The sequence below is a fragment of the Tyto alba genome, unplaced genomic scaffold, assembly GCF_018691265.1.
Source record: "Tyto alba isolate M040663 unplaced genomic scaffold, T.alba_DEE_v4.0 Super-Scaffold_10, whole genome shotgun sequence".
In the NCBI taxonomy this organism is placed as follows: Eukaryota; Metazoa; Chordata; class Aves; order Strigiformes; family Tytonidae; genus Tyto; species Tyto alba.
The window spans coordinates 26,602,808-26,627,499 of NW_024881262.1; the positions used below are offsets into that span (position 1 = coordinate 26,602,808).

The window sequence follows — 24,692 nt, forward strand, 5'->3', positions numbered from 1 at the left end:
GCATCTGGGGGGCAATATATCTTTTCTCTTTGGGAGCAGGTGCTTATAATTCCACTGATTTCAGAACTAAAAGGGAGCTGGGACTCAGCATCATCTCTAATTTATTTTCCTTCATTAATCTGTTCTGTAAGAAGGTTGGGTAAGGGAAGAACTCATTCAGCAGTACAGAGGGAAGGCTCTGAACTTCAAGTTAACTGCCTGTCCTGAAATACCTGCAGCCTCCATGTCTCCTTAGTCTGGGTGCTCCCCTCAGTGACAGTATTTACAATCCTGTAGATTATTTTAAAAGAAATATTATTCTAGGTACCTCAGATATGTAGAAGAGGAGCAGAAAACAGAACAGTCCTACATTTTTTCCTTACTCAGGTTTAAACCCTTATCCTACTATGCTGGGTTGACCCCACTGGCCTTGCATATGAAGGAGCTCTAATTCATCACAAAGAGGACCTTTGAAGTGACACTTCCATTCTACAGTAACATCATTATTCTTGGCTGTTACATACAAATATGTAGCAAAATTTTGCTCTTTGTTGAACTAGCAATACTAAGGACCCTAGCTCCCTAATAAGAACCCAGTCTCTTACATGGACACTTACATGACAAGACAAGGAAGTGAGTTGTTGTATACATGTGGTAGAACACAAACAACAGCATTTACATGTATGCATGGAGACTTGATTTAGTGAAGCATATAGTTTGCAAATACCATTTTAATAGCCCGCTGTTCTTTGTGTTAAAGGAATAAGTTTGTGGAGTTTGACATGAAGCCTGTATGCAAGAAGTGCTATGAGAAATTCCCTCTAGAGCTGAAGAAACGCCTGAAGAAGTTGTCAGAGCTGGCATCCAAGAAGGCACATCCCAAAGCTCTGGATTTAAACTCTGCTTGAACAGGTCTGTCAGTCTACTGACTGCACTCTTACAGTCATAAGCTGCTGCTCACAGCAGCTGTTGATTACAGAGGCAATTACTAAGAACAGGTAAAACCCAAGTAGTTCCTTGCCCTGCCTTCTGGTAATGCAGCTTGCATCTTGACTGTCCCTTTTCTCAAGCAATTGTCTATTAACACTGGCAGAAAGAAGAATATGATTTCTGCTTGAGCAGTTAACAGGCTGATTATTAATTTGCTAATAACAACTTATTCTGCTTTTATGGAACTGTACACAGTCTTTCCTTCCTCAATTGAACTGTAGTTCTTTCTCCATTCCTCTATAATCTAAGGAATTTGGAAACAGTGGTTGAGTGTAGGGGTGGAAGAAATGTGTGATTTGCTCTTTTTTAGTTAAAGTATAAAAATTTCTCTTTTTATCCTAGGTGAAGACATTTTAAAATTTTTTAATATGTAGTCAAATATTCCAAAAGCTGTCAGTTTTTGCAACATGCAAAATGTTCTGGTCTTTCTCCAGCTTCCCACTAAGCATATACAGTTGCTGTACAGTCCTGGTGTGCAGGTTTACTGGGAAAGCCCAGGAACCAATAGGTATGCCATCTGCACTGCCCACTTATCTGGCTTAGATCCAGGGTTAAGATGGGTGAAGGAGTTTGCTTTGCTGCTTCCCTGTTCGGTTCTAAGGAGGTTTCAACTGTCAGGGCCATGTCAGCCTCTTCAGAATAGTTGGTCTCTCCTTAAGGAGGAGGTGGCTATGGGAAACAAAAGATTTTATTAGAAACTGACACTATATTCTCAGTTTGTTCTCTACTACTACATGGGTACTACAGCTTCTAGTGGTCAACATAAAGTATGTCCTACCCACTGGCATGGCTGACATTTCTTGAGGCAATGTGGCTGGAGCCCTGGTTATTCTTTTGCATGATGAAATCAAATTGATAATACAGTACCAGTTTAAGTGCTTCAGTTTCCCTGTTCTTCTCACTTTATTTGAAAGATGAGTACACGCTTATTGGTCAACCTCAGAAAGCCCAATCACATGAAGGGGTTTCTAATATTTACAGTTCCTAGCAAATGTGTGTCTATGAAGAAAAAAACCCCAGGAAGTATTTTTCTTAAAATCTTCACCCAAATAAGAGTTTCCCATCACCTTTCTTCTTAAGACCTGAGTGTACTTAAAGAGAGCACCTCAGGCATGAATGTGTACATCTTAAGCATATAGTTCTGCTCTGTAGTTTTGCCTGTCGTTGGTGAAGTTTCACTGGTCCTACTGTGTCTGCTAGTACAAACTGAGGTGCTGAGAAATTTACTGGTTTTGAACATTCTCGATATTTCTTTAGGGGTGAGCTATCAGCAGTGCTGTTTCTGAATCCACCTGTGTCATGTATAATCACAGTGAGCTTCTGAGACCTCTGGAGGTGTCCCCTGTAGTTTCTCGTGCTGAACTAAGCTGAGCAGCCTGAAAATCCCTTTCCATGAATAGTTGGAGACTGTGCCCGCCCTTTTGCAAGGTGGACAGGATGAAAGGCACTGGAGGACTGCTGTCCCTTGCATGATCTAAATTTTCAAAAAAGTGGCTAATTTAGTAGGTCAAATGAACACAGCAGTTGGGCCTAGGCACCACCCTACAGCTCCAGGTGAGTTAGCTAGGAAGAAGTTAAAGCTTCCTCACTTCTTATATGTGTGAGCAGCAACTGGATTGGGGCAGTAATCTACTTTAAAATTGTCCTCACTGCCATTTCAACCTGTTCAGAATAGATCTAAACAGAGTAGCTAGAGCATTGATAGCTGTTAACACGCTTGCTGTAGCTACTACCCATGAAACTGCACCAGTGGTATCACAGCAGTGATGGGACATCCTGGTTAACTGTGTGCAGATAAGAATCCCACATACGAGACCATGTCTTAGATACTTACTGGCTTTGCTAATTCAATTTCCTCCAGCTGCTTTGCTTTTTGTTGCCATAAGTTACCATAACCTTTCACCTGGGGTATACTGCATCCACTGTAACACTGATGAGGGGGTAGGCCTAATTTTAACAGTAGAACTCTTCTACCCTCTTTTGACCAATATGCAATATAGATTACAGTAATAGTAGCTGCTTTTGTCACTGCTTTAGGAGAACATGTGGCTAGTCACTATTCTCCCACCAGCCTTTAAATGGCCTTTTAGTTAAGGGCACAAAGAGCAGCATGTCTTTTGGTGCAGTAGTATGTGGCCACTGCAAAGACTGGTCGTGTAAGCCTAGTCTTTGACATTTGTTTCACAACATAAAACACAAGAACTACTGATCTAGGTGCAGTTCAGTATGTTGTGCAGATTCTTCTCAGCATAAAGCATTCATGTCTGTTCCTATCATTTTAGTCACATGCCAGGTCTAAGGCTAAATCTGAGCAGCTGTGTACCTCCAGCCTTCTGGGATGATGGTGGAGGAACACACAGCCACATAGCTACTGGTAAATACAGGAAGACTATGTAACTAGCAGACAATAGGTAATACTCTTTCAGTGGCCACTCTCAAGTTCAGCAATGGAAAATGCATGTATGTAGAGGTAAATGGAATTAACGTCTGTACTGCAAGTAGAGGTCTAGAGATCTAGTGTGTGCTCACAGTCTTGTCTCATGTTAGAAATTCAGTAGACCTAGTAAGCTTCAGTGCTCAAAGGACAGTTGATACCATTCTCTTTGATACGCTGTTCTGTTCTCTAGGATTTGGATTATGTCCCTATCTTCAGAGAAAATTAGTGGTGCAAGGGGAAAAATCATAATCCCTGACCTCTATATTAGCAGAGGGTGATGTTCTCGTAGTATCTCTTAAATTATGAATTTTTCACAATTATTTTTCTTATACTCCTGCTTCCCATAACCTGCAATGTACAGAGTTACAGTAGTGAATATTACTGATATACCTTTTGTGGGACAGTGGAATTAAAAGAGTAGGAGAAATAACTATAAATAGTTTAAATAAATGCATCTTCCTCTACTTTGAGTCCACTTTTTAAAAATTAAGTAGAATATAATGCAGACTTATGAATTCTTCTTAGTGTGTTGATAGGCTGGCAGGTTGATTTTTGTCTTGTTTAGTTTTTAAATAAAGTCAATGTCTAAGTCAGAAATTAGCTGCATGCTTTTTTCCATTGCTGTAAATAGACATGCTGGCCAAATTCATCCTAGGTATCACACCACTGGAGAATATAGATTTATATCAAGGTTGAACTTGGCTCAGAAGTCTACAGTTACTAAAAGCTGTTGTCTCATATACATTTATGGTTTACATTTATATTTTTCCATACTGAATTAAAATCACTAATATTCACTGAATACACTTGAAAATGGTTTTGCTTTTAGAAACCACAGTATGTGAAGCTTGTTTGTATTCAAAGGGTATATTAATCACTTGCAGTCTTTCTTTATGGCAACCTAATCTGCTCTCTGAGGTTTTCATCCTGGTCTTTATTTTTACAGTCTGTGCAATGTAGGCAAATATTGTTCAATTTTCTGTACAGAGAGTTTCTAGATGTTGCATGTTTTGTATTCGATGATGTGACTGACACTTTTAAAAAGTGGTTGGATGGTGAAGGAATAGATTGCAGGCAAACATGTAATAAATGTGGTTGTACTAGTCTGTAAAGCACTATTAAGTGCTGAGGATGGTATAGACTGAGTAAAAGAATTAGCAGCTACTTGCTTTGGTTCAGGCCTTGATGAGCAGTGTGGATTCTGCACCATGGCGAACTCTCATTTTATCACACATTGTTTGTGCTGTCTAAACAAAACATGTGATTGTGGATTGAAATGTTGTAATACTGTACCTTTTTCTGTTCCTGTAATAAAGTTAACTGTAATACACTTTAAGTCTTCACGCAAAAAACAAATGTAAAAAAATTGTATATTGTACAGTTTAAAAAAATTACATGTGCAATGCTGAGCCAGAGAGCATTATGCACGCTGAGGAACTCTGGGGATTGCGGAAATCTGATGCACTGTCATGGTGAATTCACATTTTGGATCTTTGCTGCTTCTGTGGTAATGTGTTGTTTGACGAGGATGTGTAGAAAAGGGATATCATCCTTCTAGAGGCTGTACAAATTGTGTTGTATATATGACAAGTGGATGGGATGCTATGATCAGGCTGTAGTGGATGTTTGGTAGGTTTAGGTTACATGGATCTAGAGTGAATATTTAATTTTTTTGTTAAAAAAAGACATTGTGGTTAATTTTCTGCAGTGTTTATTTAAAAACCAGAAACAGTAGTTTGGCTGCAAAATTTCTTGTTTGTACAGGTGAAGTATTAAATGCTTCTCACTTATAGCCAGTTAGGTCAGACGTAGGATGACAAAACAACTCAAAGTCATTAGTCTGAAATGTTTCCATTGCCCACAGTGGATGTTACAGCAGGAATATCTAATTGCATGCAAAAGGATCAACTATTCTGACAAGCATGGCACTCATTTAGATGCACAAAGGGAGTGGGGCTCTTCCCTGTCACCCATGTACAAAACTCCCATTAGTGTTTGAATTTCACACACACACATCTGAGGGAACAAGAGAACCATTGTGCATACATTGGCAGATTTGAAAGATCTAGCAGAGCTGCTTTTCCAGCACTGCCACATCGTGTCTCAAGGAACTTGGTGTAAAAGCTTTAAGACATGTCCCCGTCTCACTGTGAGCAAGGGAGGGCTCGTTGTTGAGGAAGGAGTACTTGTTCTCTGATGGGGTGAGCATCTAGGCTTATCACCACCACAGTGCACATATGCTTTACACACTCTGAGCACAATTTGGTTTCTGTAGGACCAAAGTTGTGTGTTTACAAAGGTCTGAGAGATGAACAAGTGCTGAATCAAATTTTATCACTCAAATTGCGTGCTAACCGAAAAATATAAAAGATTGGAAGAAATTAAAGCTATTATTGTCTCATGAACGAATGTCTGCATAACTCCAAGCTGAGAACATTTTATAGAGCAGAAAAGTCTCTTTTCAACAGATGTCTGTTAGATGGAGTTCTTTTGATTCTGATTTACATTGAATAGCACATCCATAACATGAAATAAGAGCAACTGAGTGAAAGTCATGGACCCAAAATTCAGACTAATTTCAGAGTTTGTTTATGCTTACTAGAAACTGCATAGTAGAAAACAGTTGTTAGTTTCCAAGTGTATTATAAAATGTGGACAAAACAAAACTATTTAATTTAACCAAGGCAATGGTAAACTAGTGGATGGCTTGCTAATTTAGCAGCACCCAGGAATGACAGTTATATTCTGACAGTAACTGTCTGTCATAGTGTACTGTAACTTGCAGCACATAACCTAGTGATAAAAGGATGAAAAACCAGCATCTCACCTTTCAAGGTGTCCAGTTATCCCACTACCAAAAGGTATTTCGCCACTCTTAGAATTTCCAACAGGAGGAAAAAAATAACATTACCTTTGTTTGCAAAGAGTCAAGGATTTTATGCATTTGATAAGAGCATATACAACAAGGGGACATCTTCTTTCCAAAAGGAGGACAAGTGTTAATGTGTCTCTCTCTTTAAAAATGGAGGAGACTGAGAGTAGCAGAGGCGGCTCTCATATTAGGGCCCCTCCCCCCCCATAGTACATTAAAATCCAGCTAAAGTTTCTCTAAATCCAAAATCTGAATTGAATTCTTACACTACATCTAAGACAAGTGTTACAGATATTTGAAAGCGTATGCTCACTTGAGCTTCTCTTGTAATATTTCAGCAACACAGTTCATTCAGTGTGTGATCAGAAGACTGATCATCAAGATTAATATTTTTTAAATGGCATTTCTTATGAGAGCCTAAATTACAGGTAGTTTGGCACAGGTATAAGTCATGGATTCTATTTCCACTCTCAGGCTGCGAGTTTCTTTTGCTTGTTTACAGCGTTCATTAGCAGGCGTACATAGGATGTTAACAGGTCATCCATTTTGTAACCCTGTCAGAAAAGAAAAAAGTCTTAAGTCTCTCAAAGAGCTCCAGAAGCAAAAATAACTATAATTTCCTTCCTGTTTTATCTTCTTCTTAGGTTCTTTCCCTCAAGGACATCTCTTCTTCCAACAGTTATCACTCTTTTGATAATTATTTTTCTGTTCTTCCCTCTGCTCTTCCCTTCATAGATTTACAAAACTTTACAGAGCATAACTCTACTGTCTTCTTGTCATTCATTTTCTAGGTTGACACCTGTGCTTAGGAATACAAGCTTTTCTGTGAGAGAAGTTAGCCCTTAGATGTTTTTATGTTGTCTTTACAAATTTCCCTTTAAATGTCAATATGGTGATGTTTGTCTGAGTGTATGGACAACCTGAAACCAATTCTTAAAGGTGGTACCACTCATTGAAAAGTGTAAAATCTTACAAGGATGATGTTACTGCATAGAAGGATCAAACCATGCAAGACAAAAAGCCTCTTACGTAGTTTTGTGGGTAAGTGCAGTCTTTTCTTAATGTCTCAGATAGATAGAATTTTGATGTATGGGAAAAAATTTGGAAAATTACTATTTCTCCTTGTCCCTGTGGCTTATGTCTTACCATCAAATAACATTATATAGCACTGAACCTGTTCTAAACTGCAGTTTTATTGACATAGTAGTGAATGTTTTTTGTATCTGCACTGGTTTTAACATCTGTCTTGGTACCATTGTTTTGCAGAAATTCTGGATGTAAAGGAAAAACTAGGAGTTTCTTGTGTATAAATTGAGAAAAGTCTTCTTACCAGAGATGTCTCACATAAGATCCGGTTTCCTCGTACCAGGTTCCCTATTGTCATGTGAAAGTATGTGCTCCCACTGCTCCAATTGGAGATTTTGTTGAAGGGGTAGACTGTTAAAATATCCTGTAAGGGGAAACAAACTGAACTATAGAACATTTCACAAATGAAAATGGGCTGTTATGTAAGAAAATCTGTAGAGCCAAAGCATTCTTTTTCTTTCCCACTTCATATATAAACACAGTGGATCAAGGTAGATCTTGCATCCAATCTAGTGGTATATTGTATTTTCACCAAGCAGGTGAGTCTTAATCACTGTAATGAGACTTCCTTTCATTATATATTGATCTTTTCTGTAACATACCACCATAATATTTACAGTAATCTAAAACTCATTGGAAACTTGTTTTCATAATTAAAAGCAAATAGTGATATTCATAAACTCTTTTGCCTGGGAACTTGGCAAGACCAGACTGGGTTAGAGACTGGTAAACACTGTCATTTGACCCGAACTTTTAGGCTGAAAAGCATTTTTCTAAAGCAGATTCTCTAGTGCACTGTCCATCCATCTGCCTGATCTTACCACTTTCCCCAGGTCCATCATGTTTACCGCTTCCTTTTCAGAGATGCTCTACACTGTTTCCAGTGTGGAACTACAAAGAAGTGATTTGAGGCAACAACATTTTCTTCGGTTTCCCAGATAAAATGAATAGAGGGACTCTATCCTCTCCTACCATTCAGGGAGAAGGTTCTGTTGCTGTCCCTAAATTAATACAGTCAGTTAAATCCTTCCTTAGACTCTTGAGAAGCAACTGTTACCTTTGTCTTCTGATGTATCAGTGAGACTCCCTGCTTGTTGATTGCAATCAGCACAATCTCTGGGAAATTTGGCTCTGAGGTTTGCTATAAGTGAGTAACAGAGCAAGATAAGCAGAAAATTAATAAATTATCAGTATCAGGTGCATAGTGACCTTTAACAGTGACCAGTGCTGCTTGTTCTCTTTACCAAATATTGAAACAAAGCTCTTCAATATTATGTAACTATTGCTAAGTATGACTTTTTGGCCATATATTGATGACTTGAACAGCTACTACATAAAAGCAGAATCAGGTCCATTATTTCCTAGACAATCTGATAAGAGGCTTAATGGTTGGTTGCAAACCAGTTAAGAGCTTAACAAGGAGAAATTAAAGGTAGCAAGTGGGAAATGATTCCTGGAGGTGTCCACTGCAGAATGAGAGGATGAGTGCAGTTCTGCTCTGAGGGAAGAGTCCCCAGTGATAAAACGTTTGGCAGCATTTTGTTGTGGAGAACAATGACAGGGCACTTAAGTATGTACATAACTAAAAGCCCCCTACTACAAGTGCTACAGAGTTGTAATATTAGGTGTTACAACTGGAACAACAACATAGCCAGTAAATAACAGGCATGGTCTAGAATGAATGAAGAACTCATCTCTCCACTTTCAAGGAACTGAGTTTTCCTCAGTAGATGATGGGAATTCAGCTTTATAATCTATTCTTACTTACTATAGTCAGTCTGTATCCCCCAGTGCTGGTCTACTACCAAAGCCATACATACAGGCCTTTAAACCTACCTTCACCTCAAAGAAGGCTGATCCAAATGTTGGCCACCGGTGTATCATTTTCAAGAAGGCAATCTTGGCCTCATCCACAGTTTTTCCTTCATGTTTACTATATGCTACAGTAATGCTCTGTTTTGAAAAAAGGATACAAAGCCTACTCAGTTGGAGACAGGCAAGTTTCCAATGTCCAGCATTAGCACTAAAGACAGCATCAGATCATCACCAAGATCAGTCTTTTGCCCACAGCAACAGAAGACTCTGAAAATTAAAATAGCCTACCATGCCATGGGGCAAGGTGGAGGCAGAACCTCCCCAGTGTTCCTAACTAATGAGTTGGGTGAAGGAAGTCCAGGAGCCAAATGGAATGGATTTCAGGGCAGCAGGGCAATATGGGGTGAAACAAAATTTGTAAAGCCAGTGTTTAACACCCACAGGCATGTATCACATTTACTGGTGAAACGTGTAGCGTGAATTTTCCCTCTGTATTTGATACAGGGTCCTGTGTCTTCCTCAGTGGACCAAGTGATAAGTACCTGCTGAAACTTTCTTGCTTTTTGGTGGATAAGAGTCTTTGGCTGTGAGTAGCATGCACACAGTGCAAGATGACTGATTTGCTGGCCAAACTATGAAATATTTAGGACACGTCTTAATTTTCTCTTTGCCTACAAGATGCTCAAATCCCCAGTCCCATCACTGACTTTCCTATCTCCACCTCTTCTGGGAACTGAAAATAGATTATTATCTCCAAGAAAGATGAATATCTCAAATCAGTCATCCAGGCCTCCAGATATCTTTCAGAGCTTTGGTATAGAGGATGCAAAATCTGGATTGTAAGATGCGAACCAGCAACATCCAATAGCATCCCTTCATAGTGCTGTCAAAGACTGTCAGATCTAAAGTAGTGTGGCTCAGTGTCTTTCTTCTTGTAAAGGATCTGTGGAAGTAGTGTGATTAATGAAAGCTGATGTTCTTACCTTCTTCCACTCATCTGGTGAGACAGCTCGGAGCAGATTGTCTGGAACCAGCTCCTTCAGGATTTTGGGGATGGTTGCCAGCTGCGTGCGGTCATTGTTGAAGTGCACTTTATAAATCAGCCCTGCCAGCTGAACAGCTTCATCCTTGGAACACTTGTGGTAGCCTCTGAGGTACTTCGGCAGCTCCTGGAAGAGACCGGTTCTGAATCCAGGCAGAACAGGCTGAAGCAAACACTGACTTACACATTCTAAATCAATGAGGTCAAGATGTGAGTCTTGCCAAATACAGTCTAAGGACGTCCCAAGAACTTGTGGAGGTCCTCTGAATGACCTTTAAAGATCCTTTCCAACCCAAATCATTCTATGATTCCTCATACAATTACAGAGCAAGACGAACACCTCCAGGAAACAATTAGAAAAGGGAGCTGTGCTCCTAACATAACCAACATAGCTAAGGTGTGAACACAGTGAGAAATAAATCTGCTCCTGAGGCTAGGCTGTGCTCTCCAGAAGCAGTCCTCTGGAGTCTCTGTATAATGCAGGCCATGGTGAGGGAGATGGTTATACTCTAGCAGGCTTACTTTCTCAGGAGTGTTTCTTGGATAACATTGCCTGCCTTTATATTTATGCTTTAGGGAACTGGTTACCTGGTGGTAATGAAAAATGGAATCAGCCTTCAGGTCCTTTCCAGGAGTTACATTCAGCCACAGCTTTCTCATGAAGTATACATTATAAGCCATGGACGTAGTCGTCCCTAAGGAAACAAATCTTGGTAGTATTCTCTGTACCACTGTAGAGTTCCGCAGTTTTTAAATGGCTTGTGAGTTTCTTCAGAAATCTAATTCTGGTTTTAATAGTAACAAACAAAATTACTAACAGAAAAGTACAAAAGGCCATTTTAGATGACCAAAAAAGTGATTGGTTGTCAGTTCCTGGACCCTGATCATGTGATGATCTAAGGTTCAGGCTCTTCAGAGGTTGAGGAAGAAGTTGAGGATGCCTGCAATAGAAGTGTTTGTTGTTTCTTGGTGCTCATGACAGCTGCCTGCCAATGTGCAGCACACCTGAGTTGTTATACTGATGCAGGCACATCCCCTGATGGCTGTGTTTACAGAAATTAATTGTGATTTAGTGCATCCACATCTTTGTGCTGTGATTTTTGGAGCTCCTAGCAACTGCATCAGCTGTGAGGAGAAGAGGGAAGTTAGAAAGTCTTAGATACATAGATAGTACTTCAGGAAGTTGAACCTCAGCTGTCCTGAAATAAGCAAAGTCAGGAAAAATGAATATGAAATTTGAGTGGAGTTTGATGTAGATTTCAAAATGTGTTACACATTGGGGTGAAGTGCAAAGAATTGCTGTCATTAGTGTTATATTGGTTTATTCTAAGAAATGTTCCCCTGACAATACAACTTGTGCTTTGGAATCACCAGGTAATAATCTAAACAATTTTCTAACAACACAAAGAATGGGAGTGAAACTGTGTAAAGAACCTATTTACATGTGTTGGCTGATACCTGATCTGGTGATGCATGAGTGTTGGACGGTAAAGAGGATCAACCTATCTAACTTATGTGCATCCAGCTGTGTGTTTTGGATGCAATGGGTCAAAAAATCTTTGGTATCAGTTTAAAATTTCTGGAGAGATCCCTCCACAAAGATGTTCGTTTCTGATAGCCAGTGCTTGGCTGAATCAGGTCACTGGATCTTACTGCCCGTGCAGGCAGTAAATGTGTATTTACAAACAAAAATGATACCATAAGGCTCTTCCACACACTTCCCAAGATGAAGTAAATCCTACTGGATGAATTTGCTGCTTCCCCTGTTCAACACAGCATCTCATGCAGTTTCTTGTCAGGCTGGCATTCTCCTTACCATCTTTCCCTGGTTTGTTCCTTCTGTTCCAGTCTGTCACCTGCCTTAGTGAGTCAAAGAAATAGTCTGCTTCATTCTGACTGATCACCTGGAAGAAGCCAAGCAATGAAGGAGAGAAAGGAGGGGTGAGCAGATCATATAAATACTGCCTGTGCCAACATACCCAAGTAGCAGGCTGAATTTTTGTTCCCCGTCTACAGTGAGAGACCACAATTATGGGAGGAAACAGGCAAGGGGAAAGAAGTAGAGGAATAGAACGAAGGCTCAAATGATTTACATTTCATATAGGGATTTTTGATGCATATTTCTTTCCAACCTGCTTATTGAAGCCAATCTGAAGATGCCTGCCTTATTTTTAACCATCTCTGCTTTGTAAAATATTGGCACATACTGGGTTTCTCTTTTCAGGAATGCAGCACATCAGAAACTCTCTGTGCTTGGACTCAGTGTGATTTTGCCTTGATCACAGGTCTAGAGAGAAGGGACCTCTCAGTGAGACAGCCAACTCAAGCTTCAGGTCAGGCAAAGCAAGCTTCTGAGAAACTAGAGAGCGATCAGCTGGTGCTGGTCAGCCACTGCTCTCCCTAATACTAGTGGGCACTGTACATGTGCCGCACATCTCCTGGGCAAAGCCTGAGTGGAAAAGGGCTGAATTCAGCAGTATGCAACATGTAATTATCTACCCTCCTAGCAGCTGCAAGAAAGCCTGTGTCTTCTCTGCTTTTAGTACCACCTGTCTACTGGTAGACCGATAGAAACTGCGTCTCCATCCAGCCCCTTCAAGAGACTCAAAATAATTGTCAGGTGCTAAAAGTTCGAGTCTATGTTGTATCCCCTCAGCAAGACAGAAGCAGTAATGACCTGATCTGTTGCTTGGCTTCATATATGGTTGTTTAGGTGGTCTGGTAAATAAGAGAGGAGGGGGGACTCTGGCTATCCTACCATAGCCAAGAAGAGTTACCTTGTCTGCAATCTTCACAAAGAGGCTGAAACCTTCCCAGGAACTCAGCTGCAATTTGGAAGCGATTTTCTGACACAGAGTCCGGATTTTGGTGTTTGTTCCCACATCAAATGTCTATGACATAACAAGACTCTTATTACACAGAGGAGAGGAAGAAATGAGAACACTGAATGCCTTGAAGTGTGCCACTGCATGAATACATCATGGATGGGAAAACAAGTAAGTTCTTACCTGTTCTGTTTCATTGGGGAAGAAAATCTTGTGTGAGATCTTAGTGTTGTTCTGTAAGATGGCCTCAACCTCCACAGGATGAGGTGCCCACTTCCTGGAGCCACTCCTGGAAAATGCCACCACCATTGTAAGAGAGATCAGTGCTGGATCTTTAATATTTGAGGAGCTGAACAACAGTATTCCAACCGAAAAAGACTCTATCCAAAATGCTAGTACTCTGATGGGGCGGGCTCCAATGGACCTTCACCCCAATGCAAATTCAGTGTATTAACAGCAAAAAAATGAGGCTCTTATTGGCATGTATATTAAGTCTATCTACTCTGCAAGGGGTTGCATGAATAAGGCACCTTCCTAGCCAGTACGATTACCCCCTTCTATGTATTCATCAACATTTTTTCTTACTGTTATTGAAGCGTGAATATAGTAACCACAAGGAGAAATAAATTTTATTTAATTCTTGGATCAGCAAAAAGATATGCATTTAGATAAAAAATAAGTTACAGCTCAGGTAGCAAGTACTAGAAAAGTTTGGAGAGCCACTAGAAGCATTACATTTTATGTAAGAGCTGACATGTAATCACTGACTCAAGAGGCACTTAAACTGTACAATCTCAGTTCTCTGAAATTATACCTCAGAGCAGAGCTGCCTTTTAAAGCAAAGGACCTGGCCCTGAAGTCTGAGTCATGCAAAAACCTTGATACAGATAAAGTGAGGCCAAAGCTAGCACATTACCTTCAGGGGCTGGTATTTTCCTGCTCTCAGGGGCACAGAGCAGGCTGTTTGGAGATTTTGTACACCGTAGCTTATGGGTCAAACTCCTTTCTCACACTGGGCCAGTCTCTCAGGAGGAGAGCTTAGTCTGGCATCCAGATTTAGTTGTATGGATTTGAAAACTACATTTTTTTTCCAATAAATAAAGTAGCAGTTCCATTTGGAGAAGGAAAACCTGACTAACCAAGTTGAACAGCATGTGCTTTGGTACTGTGCAGGGACTGTAAGGAGTGTGGACCTTCCCTACTCAGTCACCTATTCCTGGACTTGCAGCAGACAGAGGCCATAGGAGACCAAGGAAGTGCGGCAGCTTGGATGGAGGCACAGGGCCATCTCTCCTTGCAGCCTCAGCTAGGAATTCATTGCCAAGGCAAGATCTGCTTAACACCCGTCAGGGTGCTAGCTGGTTCCCTGCCCCGGAGTGTAGGGATGAAGCTGTAAAGCTGTTCATGAAGGAAAAGGTGTACCCAAGGGCTCAGTTGTCTTCCATTCCAAGTATTGTAGGTCAGTCCTTTGAGCTGCCTGCTCGCCCCTTTCCAAGGAGAATTTGGACTAGATGATCATTGTAGGTCCCTTACAACTGAAATTATTCTATTCTATGCTATGCTATGCTATTCTTATGCAGGTTTAATCTCAGGGAAATAAATGTTCTTAGAAAACAACATTTGTCTTTGTTCCTCTTCCCATCCCCCCAGCTCCAGATCTGGGGCAGTTTAGCAGATAGAATTCTCCTCTCAAACAGCCCATTCTGCTTTCCATTTCCCCACTCTAAAGAAGCTCTATACAGCTCAACAGGGTTTAGAGCATGAATAGCACATGATATAAGGAGGCAGGAAATTTTCAGTCTTCTCCATAGAAAAAAACAATGAATAGCATTCCTCACCACACATTTTTCAGGCATTTCAAAGGCGAGTTCAATGTGCAGTGACATTTCCCCAGCAGTGCCAAAACCCATCCACTGCAAGGGGGACAGCCACTGTATTAACAGCATTCGCCTCGAGCCTGACACACAGGGCTCACAGACCAAATGCAGGGCCCAGCCTAACAGAAGGAGGAGGCTGGAGGAGCTGGAGGGAAAAATCATTGAGCAGTTTCTTTACTGAAGAGGTCTGTGGCAGGCAGGTGGTAACTCACAGCAGCATCAAAAGGGAGAAGTCTGGGGCTAACCTTGATGCCAAAGCACTGTATTCTCAGTGTCAAGCTGGGTAATTCCACAGCCTGGAGGAATCTAGGGAAACCTTCCTCCTAGAGTTCAGTTGATCCTTCCTGAAATCCTGGTAGCCTTTCCACTCTCTCTGGTTGTCATGTTCGCTACACCAAAAAGTCATTCAGAAGCTCAGAAAGCACTGTGGTTTGGAGGCCTCATTGCTTCAACCCTCACCAGGACTAGGGTAATGCCTAGTGGACTGCAAAGTCCTTACTGTGAGCAGCCATATAAGAGTCCGGGTTTGGCTCGTTTGGGTTTCTTCAAAGAGTAGGAATTGACGGTATCAATCCTCTCTTCCCAACACGGATCTGCTTTGTTTCACCACCAGAAAACTAACAGAGCCACATTAGCACTCTGCAGATGTCAGTGACTTCAGTGGTGCCACCCCACTACAAGTAAAACCTAGTATTTTCAGTGCAGCTCTATGCTACTGAGATTCAACAAACTCGAGAGTAATACTCAGGCACATGTAAGGGGGAAAAGGACATGCTGCTTCACCAAAAGAAAGCAAGACCAGGACCTCATCAATGACAACACAGGATTCAGTTTTAAGCTGCTTACCCTTTAGGGTGTTTGAAATACCCAGCTCTGGGAGTCAAGTGATTATGTGTGATGATGAACTTTGAAAACTATTGCTAACTCTGTGAAAGAAAAAAGTGAAACTGTGACACAGACCTCTCTTAGCGGTTCAAAGTCCATAAGAGAATTAAAAAGAATGATCACCTTAAAAAAGAAGGATGTAAAGAGAGAAAGGAAAACAAGAGTCTCAATGTTTTAGCACATATGCTTTTTTGGAATCTGCTTCATGACTTTTGAACACTTTGAGCTGGCTATATACTAGATCATTTACCTCATCACTGTCTGAATCCTCTGACTGCACTCCAGGGCCAGTCTTTCTTTCTGACGTGTCTCCATGAACTTCTGGGCATGTTTCAGCAGTGACTTGCTGGGTGGAAACAGGCCAGTGCAGAGCCAAAGGAGCTGCCAGCCCTTGGTCACGCTGTACCTGTGAGCACAAAGCAAACGGTTCTGCTATAGCCACATATAATTCTTTGCGTGACCACACACCAGCTACAGGGGAGAGAAACACACTCCCATCGTGATATGTTGTGACATTCAGCAGAGAGCTGCAAATCAACAGAGCCTTCACACAGGATCTGGCAGCCATTTTCTCTGCAACAACCACGGCCCGTATAGGAAGACAATGCTAAATCCTGTCTGATAAATATTCATGACAGTTGCAAATCTTGTGAGTAAATATAAGCTCCAGTGCAACAGTCATCTGGACAGCGGTGATGCTGGTGCCATCCTCTTGGAAAGCTACTATCAATTTGCTGTTAAATCTCACATATATTTGGATTGTACTTTATCAGCTGTTTGTATTCACCTGCCCTCTGTGCCAGCCAGCTTTGCTCAGGGCACAAACACTTTGCATGCAATTGACTTTCCCTTTACACATGCTCCTGCTACAATTAGCATGTAGAAGGCATTGTGTAATGAGGTAGTTACAGTTCTTAAACACTTCAGATCAAGTTTGTACAATTTTCAGGCAGAAATCTAGTTCTTCCAACCTCTGGACCTGTGAAATCTGCCAGTCAAAGCTCTTCTGGTATCTCACCCTCACCAGTAAGAAAGGTTCTGCAGCCAGGAGGTGGTCAGCCATTCTACCTGCAAAGTCAGGAGCAGAGCATACTTCAGCTGTGTCCCAGGGGTTGCTCTGAAATGCTAAATGGTGTGAAGCGGTTTTGGTTGGGAAAGTCAGCAGGTCTGCCTCTGAATGGGCATCAGGCTCTGCTGAATAAAGAGGTCTTGGCTCTTTTATTCCCATTTACTTTTCTAATTTTGCAGATGAAGATACACTATTTAAATCCCATTTATACTCTATAGGTCAGTGGTGTTTGTGTCTATGTGAGAGCAGGACATGGTCCACAGTACCGTAGCCTGGGAAGGTTGAAAGATTTGTTGCTCTGGTTGTTCTAATGAAAATGTATGGAAATAGCCACCTTTCAAGAATTGTTTTTTCCACATCAATGACCCCTCTCAAAACAGTGACTAAATTGGTAGAATACATCAGGCATGGCACTGGCACCATGGTTACAGTCTGTGTGTTAAATAGGCTTGAAGATTTACTGCACGCAAGGAATTTCACCATTTAATAGTTACACACATGGTAAAAGTTCCACTAAGTTCAATCTTTGTGGAACAGTAAGAAATAAAATAAACAAATAAAAGCTCATTTTCTAACTTTTGCAGTGACACAATGCAGCTAGAAACAGACAAACCATTTTGTTAATACTTAGTGTTATTTTAAGGTTCTTCTTGCAGTTCAGTTTCCCTGGAAGTGGATCAAATTATAATTTTATGAGTGGGGAAGAAAACAGCAGCCTGTTTCAGAGACTTACACATGGGCAGGGGCCTGTGTAACCAGTCTGTTCTGCAAGGCAGCTGCATACCCTAATTAATATAACTACTTAAAATTATTCACAGGTGGTAAAAGATCTAGTGTGAACTGTGTGCTTGTAAGAGGGAAATACTGTCATTGGGAAACTTAAAATAAAGGGAGAGCTGGCAGAGCAGTCACTGAAAGCATGCAAGGACTCTATGCAGTGCCATATTTTCTCCACAGAGTGCCTTGGGAGTAAGAGGGCTTCAGCAACACCTTGCCTGCCTCACACCATACTGCACAGAGACGAGCACTGAATGCTGATGGGAGCAGAGCAGCAGCTCAAGGGAGACGAGTAACGGTCCTGCTCTGTGGCCTCTCACTGCCAGTCATCGATCCTGAGTGCTCCACAAAGGTGAGCCCCACAGCACTGCCTGGAAAAGGGGGGAAGGGAAGGTGTCACTCCAACATTTGGCCATCCTTCCCCTCTGCCCCTGCCCCATCGTAAGTGTAGCAGGTGTTCCTGATCACCATCCGCACTTGAGCCCTGGCTCTGCAGAAGTGTTTGCACCCAAGTGAGTACCTGTTTCTGTTCTCAGTCAGTTGCTTCATAATCTGACAGTAAATCTCATCCCGCAGGACCTCCTCCTGGATAGCTGCTACAAATATCTGGTCAGTGACTTCCACGGAGGAGTGTGTCTGTTTTGAGGGATAGTCACCCATGAATTTCATGATGGGTGAATGTGCTGTTAAGGACAAAAGCAGGCCAATTTTAGAAGGTAAATGAGAAGTCTCACCTGGATCCTAACATGTTAGTGACTCTGTTGATGTCCAAATGGCAAATACTGGAAGGAGTCTGGAACATATTCCCTGCCTATCCCCTACCCCGTTTCCCTGTGCAGCAGTCACTGTTTGGCTGTGATTTGTACTGTATTAGCTACTTGCTCTGGATGTATGCAGTAAATCTCACTCACTCCTAAAGTCACACTGTCAGTTAAGTGAGCCATCAGGAGTTGTGGAGCATTGGGAGTGAATAGGAACCTTTCCTCTGTAGACCAGGAAAAACAGAGCTGATACACCCCACCTTGATGTAAATGTATCCCCTGTAATGTGGATGCGGTATTATCTCAATGGAATTGAGTTTAGTGGAAGTAGCTAGCTCTTCCTTCTCCTGAGTGAAGGGTGAAAGGATATCAATGAAGGCCTGACAGGCCAAATCCCGAAGATCAGGGTCTGTGCATGCTCTCTTCAGCAAGGGCTGTTTCAAGGGCTCCTTAGAGTGTGCCCACAGTTGACTGCGCCCGCGGGATTTCTGAAGAACAGCTTTACTGATGGATTCCTTCTCAGGAGTCCTGAATGAAAACAAGCACAGGCAATACAAAATTACTGGATCAGTATTGCTATGAACATAGGAGGTCATTATCACAAAGACTTATCTCTAGGCATGTTCTTTCCCAAGACAGTGATCTCGTATCTCCTTTGATTATGCAGGTCAACAAGAACAGGAAAATGTAGTTTCTTGTACATCCAGAAGGGAGAAGGCTTGCAAAAAGAAGAGAGGTTTTAGAAGACTAGTTTTTTCCTTACTCTCAGAGGCCTGGGTAGTTGTGTATCCTTGCTAGCTAGTAAGTGCTGAAGGAGAGGTGAGAAGTAAGAATAGGGCCTGCTGGGAAGAAGTAAGTCCATCTGGGGTTCTCCTACCCTTCTTTTTGCATTTATGCAGACAAAAGATACAAGTAGGCCATGTGACAGAATCTCTGAATGTCCAAAGTCACACTTAATTACAGGAAACAAAGAGAAGAAACCTAATAAGAGATGGGAGATACTGTTACACCCTAGGCTTTAAGGATCACAAGAACTTTCCTAGGGCACACACTACACAGAGAGCTTCACCTGAAGTGTTCATAGGAGAACTCCTCCAGGGTATAAGGCTTCACTTTGAGATCCTCTTCATCAGGTTCATCCATGTAGGAGTTCTGTGAAGCTGTCCTCCTCTGGTCTGGAGACATCATTAGCAAACTCTGGAACGAAACAGCCATGTAGAGATGTCAGGTGGACACAGGTCTCTGCACAGATTGTCAGGTGTTACTCAGAATATACACGCAGATGGCGTATAATAACTTGAGTACTCTGTGCTGCAGGACACCTTCTGTCCCCTAAGCAGCATATTTAGAGACTCAAGAAAGATTTGGGAATAGTTGACTCAAGGAAGTAATTTCCATAGACCCAACAGTAGTGGCCGTCAAAATGTATGTGATTATCTAAAGCACACCATTTGTTAAAAATGCACCTGCTTATCACTACTGTTTTTTTCCCCCACTTTTCCAGCTTTTTACTTGTTAGCACAGTATCCGATATACTGAATCTCCAAAACTGAAAACAAAATTTTAGTGGAGTGATCAGTGGGAAGCCTTGACTCTCTCAGCATAGTCTTTTAAAGTAACCTGCTGCACATAGAGCTTCCCTTGAGACGTAATGTACGATCACCAGTCAAGCCCCGTGTGAATGCAAGAAAATTCAGCTGCACACCCTTTTCCATTAATTGCTATGAATTCCATGCACTGAAATCCCTAATGGTGGATGGACCATTTTTTTGAAAGTCACTGCTTTTGTGCAACTGCAGTCTTCTCCTTAGAGTTTGGGCTAGGTTTAGTTTTGTTTTCAGACAGGACAGGATGAAATGCTTTGCTTCAATGGGAAGTATAGAACTTGTCTGATTTTGGAGGAACGATTAACTTCCAGTTATAAATTTAATCATATTTAAATGTTATTATCATTTATCTTCCAGTGTCTTCAAAGATAGTGTTCAGCTTTTCTTACCAGCACTTGACTAGAGGGTTTTGTGAGAGAAGGAATTATGTAGATCTCTTCCAAAAATACATTCCCTGTTTTGCCTGTCCTTTCATTCTGGGCACAGATCCAGCCAGAGTTTGGGTCCAGGCTTTTGTCTTCAGTGAAGATTAGCAAATCTCCCTTCTTGAAGGACAGGATGGCAGGGTCTTCTGGGAAAGAGAATAAGGGAGTACTGTTCAGGCTTGACAGTCCAAGAAAATGCAAAGGGATTGCAACATGAAAAACAAGGGAATTGTATTTTGAAGGCCTGAATTCAATTAATAGAAAGAGATTTGTGTAAATATGGCTAATTATCCAGTAACACTTCAGAGAAATCATTTAAATTTCCTCTGACAGACTGATTTTGATCCACTGAGGACAATGGTAAAATTCCATTAGATTCAAATGGATGCTGACCTTGTGTCTAGAACTGGCAGCAAAGCATGGAAAGAAACTCAGTAGTTGTAAGTAGAATAAATTAATGTTTACATTTTAATCCCCACTTGTCTGTTCCAGCCAACTACCTTCCACAGAAAATTCCATATTACCACCTCTGTGAAATTTTTCTGGAAAGTATTTTCAGGGAGCCCAGATCCAACTTCCTACTATAAGCAGGCTGAGTTGTTGGACACTTTACTATCTAAATAAAATATGCAAAGAAATAGAGGGAGGAAGTAAAGGTAATTTGTAGGCAAAGGTACTGAATCACATTGCATTATGCTCTGTATTGCTGTTCTGATCACTGTGCAACCAACCCTCCTGGAGCAACAGGACTCTTGCTGAAGTTCTCCACCTTCTCTTTGAGCTCTTTCAAACAAGTGCTGAGGGTCCTCTCAAGATTTCTTCCCTATCCTGTTGAAAATTTATAAGGTTTACCTTGGGATTTTTTCTCATGCATTGCCACAGCAAATCGTGATCTCTTTTTCAGTCCTTCAAGGAACATGACCACCAGTTCAGCAATGACAACGCTGTTGACGGATGTCAGGACAAACTCCTCGGCACGAAGTGTGATGAGAGTGCAACTCTGTCCAAATGACTTCGCTGCCCTGTGTATTATTGAATAGTTTGTTACCAGGGCATCTGAAAAACTCAGAGACCCATCTGCAATCATAGCCAAGACACCTACAACTCCTTACAGACAACTCCCTTACAGTGAGTATTGGTAGTTCTTAATTTGCCTTTTCATGAGTTGGAAGGTATGAAGGACTGAAGTGGGTCAGGTTCACTCTGGAATCCACCATGTTTTGTACAAAAGTGCTTCATTATAGACAAAAGAACACCCTTTCTTTGGAGTAACTGGGCAACTAATTAAATCTGTGACAGTCTTCACAGAGTTATTTTTTGTGTATGTAAGACCATATTCTCTGAGTGATCTGATGCAAGGGTGTGTGCCCTGAACAAGCCAATGGTTACCCTCTTTCTCTCAGTTATCCTGTTCAGGTCCATCACACCTGAGAAATATACAAATTCCCGACATGCATAACAGACGATGGCTTAACTATGTTAGTTATTTGGGAAATTCTTGTCTCGATGCATGTCTGTGCTTCCTTACACCTTTCTGACTGAACAGGATCATCTTTCCTTCCACCAGCTGGGAAGATTCAGCCATTTCAGTATTTCCTTGACAGACTGCTCAGAACTTGTCCCTTTCTGTTTCCCAGACCTAGGCTAAACCACCTTTCCAGGCTCAGATCAAATCACCTAGAGAGATAGCAGAGAAAGTACCCCTCCCTCCTACATGGAAGACCCTTTCAGAGTATGGGCAGAGATGCCTTCTTCAGATCTTGTCTTCCTGGGGCACTCACCTGTTGGTGTGGATGCCAGTTATCTCTGGGAAGGTCAGCTCAAGGAGCCGCTTTTCTGACTCATCCAAGAAACAGATACCTTTCCAATTTACAGCAACAATGAAGTGGTTCTTGGGCAGGCTGGGACCTGAAAATGCAGAAAAAACTCCTTATCAGTGCTATACAAATCCTCCTCTATTGATCTTATATCTGTCCTATATCTACTCCCAGGCTCCAGGTATTACCTGAAAACTTAGTGACTTCAAAGAATCGGGAAAAAAGCAAAGGCCACTGAAAGCGAGCAAAATCTACAAGTTGTTCCTTCACAGTCTGACGGGAGAGACGGTCTTGTGTGTATGGGGCCTGCAGTATAAAGAGATATGCAAGGTTTTCTCAGTAAAATCTGGTTTGCACGATCTGGAGATAGTAAAGAGCAGGCCTGATCCCAGAGGTTCCCAACAGCCCTCTGCTGTCTCTGGTGTCAAGAGTACCTGGAGAAAGGTTCAGTCAGGAACAGCCTCCAGGGGCCCAAGCCACATGCAACTGAGGCTGCCCACAGGCATGTGGATTCCAGATTTCCCTCAAATCACCACTGACTGATCTGTTCAGAGTCTAACACACTCTTGTTGCCATGGAAATAATTCAGGTAATCCATTTCCAGGTCAAAACCAATACTCTATCCCATGCCCATCCTGACTCAGTTGCCAGATGGGAGATAGCCTTAAAAGATACTCTAATCAGAGATTTAAATGTACTTATTTCATTCTGCTCCCCCCCTGCTCACCCCTCTATGGAAAAGTGAGTGGAAAGGTTTTCTGCTCCCTCAGTTCTAATTAACTATTTGGGATATACAAAATGAGATGGTTTTCCTTCTTTCCCTAACAGACTATCCATAAATGGAAATGGTGAAAGAAACAGAAGTGGGTGCTCAAGAGTGGTTACCCAGCAGTGCCAGACAAACCTCTTACCTTAGCATGTGCATAGGTTATAAGGCTCACCCACTTTTCCAGGGGCTTGTACTTCAGCTGTTTCACTGGAATACAGTCATGGAGCACCTTCTGCACAAGTTCATTGTGGATGGAATCTCCAAACTGGATGTAACAATATTTTGCACTTATCTCCACTAAATCCTCCTCCTGAAACAATTAATCCATTAAAAGAGGCCTAGAAAGATGTCACAAAGTCCAGATAGTCTCATTCAACCTTGAAGCCAGTTTAGGAATGGGGTTTTCTCCATCTTTGTCTGGATAACTCTTGACAGTCATCCAGCATAAAGAGAGGTGAACTTCACACAATCAGAGCATCAAAGAGATTATTAGCAAAGATATTTTAAAAGGACCCCTTTAGACATGCCTTCAGCTGCCACATGAACTGAAAGTTGCAGAAAAAAAGGTATTAATTACAGCTGCCAGTGTGACAGCTGGCACAATCACCAGGACAGTAATTGTTCATTAAGAAGGGAAGGGTTGTTCACAGCCACTAGAAACTTCATTCATCTTCCTGCCTTTTAATGTCCGAAATGTTAATATAGTTTTGTCTCTTTAGGAGTGTGAATAAGGAGACCCACCTTCTCACAGCGGTACTCTCCAAACCGGATGCCACGAATGACTTGGTGGTAAATAAGATCAGTGCTGATAGGATCTTCCTGGGAGTTGTGCCAGGGGGTGAAGATTTCTTTTCGGAAGTAGAGCCGCCATGGTGCATTGCGCTCGTGTGTGCCCCGCTCCTTCACTAGCTGTTCACACTGAGAGATGGCATCCAGGACGTGATCTCGTCCCCCACCCAGTGACCAGACCTAGAACAAGGGACACGGCATTTACTAGCATGCCTGCTTTGGATCTGCGTGAAGGACAACAAACCCAAGGCTCCTGGTCTCCTGACAGCAAGAAAAACTCTGAAAAGGTAAGCAGATAGATGTTCAAGTCATGCTTTGGTAAATGTGTGTATTGTTATGCACAGGGATGGTATTGGGAAAAATAAGTTGGAAGTTAAGATAAATCAGCTCTGGTTTGCAATCTTCTATTTGTGTCCTTGTGCTTTGCTTGATCCCTGTGTATCACCTTAAGCTCATGTACAAGCATTTCTGTAGTCTAACCAAAACATGCCATCTCTGAATTAATTTCTTTGCCATTGATGCCTAACTCTGAGCACCAAGATGTCATCCTGCTTACAGCAGCACCATAGAAAAATAAGAAAAGGGAAGGAGAGGCTAAAATGCCAGCATGTGAGCTAACAGTAGCAGCCCTGGCAAAGACCTTGGCTTTCAATGCCACATGATAGGGGCTGCATCAGCAGCACTGTAACACAGAACAAGAAAATAATGTGCAGCAACACAGGTGAGAAATATGTTTTTGAGCAGAGATCCCCAGTGTGTGAGACCTGCTGGTTTCACCCTGCTCCAGCAGTTCTACAGTGCTGCATGCATGATGAGCAGATGGGATCTCAGAACATGGGGAGACCACAATGCTGCACCACCCATGCACGG

General features: G+C 41.8%; 2 protein-coding genes and 1 long non-coding RNA gene across 13 annotated transcripts in view; 2 read left to right on the forward strand and 1 right to left on the reverse strand.

Annotated features, from left to right (window-relative positions):
- LIMS2 (LIM zinc finger domain containing 2) overlaps window positions 1-4,736 on the forward strand; it is a 35,849-nt gene extending 31,113 nt beyond the window's left edge. For all 5 annotated transcript variants that reach the window (XM_032990546.2, XM_032990551.2, XM_032990549.2 and 2 more), the window contains one exon: window positions 740-4,736. In XM_032990546.2, the coding sequence (XP_032846437.1) occupies window positions 740-887 (148 nt within the window). In that variant the 3' untranslated portion in view covers window positions 888-4,736. The remainder of the gene's footprint in view (window positions 1-739) is intronic.
- The window catches only part of MYO7B (myosin VIIB), a 58,239-nt gene continuing 36,425 nt past the window's right edge, over window positions 2,879-24,692 (reverse strand). For 4 of the 7 annotated variants that reach the window (XM_032990544.2, XM_032990540.2, XM_032990541.2 and 1 more), the window contains 19 exons: window positions 23,775-24,002; window positions 23,176-23,343; window positions 22,453-22,570; window positions 22,229-22,355; window positions 21,300-21,469; window positions 20,412-20,593; window positions 19,485-19,612; window positions 18,786-18,943; window positions 18,175-18,328; window positions 16,059-16,214; window positions 13,230-13,335; window positions 12,999-13,112; window positions 12,038-12,125; window positions 10,810-10,916; window positions 10,163-10,348; window positions 9,201-9,317; window positions 8,422-8,505; window positions 7,609-7,728; window positions 2,879-6,832 (listed from right to left, as the gene is read on the reverse strand). In XM_032990544.2, coding sequence (XP_032846435.2) covers window positions 6,749-6,832; window positions 7,609-7,728; window positions 8,422-8,505; window positions 9,201-9,317; window positions 10,163-10,348; window positions 10,810-10,916; window positions 12,038-12,125; window positions 12,999-13,112; window positions 13,230-13,335; window positions 16,059-16,214; window positions 18,175-18,328; window positions 18,786-18,943; window positions 19,485-19,612; window positions 20,412-20,593; window positions 21,300-21,469; window positions 22,229-22,355; window positions 22,453-22,570; window positions 23,176-23,343; window positions 23,775-24,002 — 2,595 coding nt within the window. In that variant the 3' untranslated portion in view covers window positions 2,879-6,748. Of the gene's footprint in view, window positions 6,833-7,608; window positions 7,729-8,421; window positions 8,506-9,200; window positions 9,318-10,162; window positions 10,349-10,809; window positions 11,007-12,037; window positions 12,126-12,998; window positions 13,113-13,229; window positions 13,336-16,058; window positions 16,215-18,174; window positions 18,329-18,785; window positions 18,944-19,484; window positions 19,613-20,411; window positions 20,594-21,299; window positions 21,470-22,228; window positions 22,356-22,452; window positions 22,571-23,175; window positions 23,344-23,774; window positions 24,003-24,692 lie in introns of those variants that run through there. The other 3 variants (XM_032990543.2, XM_032990542.2, XM_032990545.2) reach the window with 3 other exon arrangements.
- On the forward strand, window positions 13,114-21,460 carry LOC116961073. The gene is made up of 3 exons (XR_004406752.1): window positions 13,114-13,217; window positions 17,835-18,006; window positions 21,352-21,460. It is a non-coding gene; the product is annotated as an uncharacterized LOC116961073 (long non-coding RNA).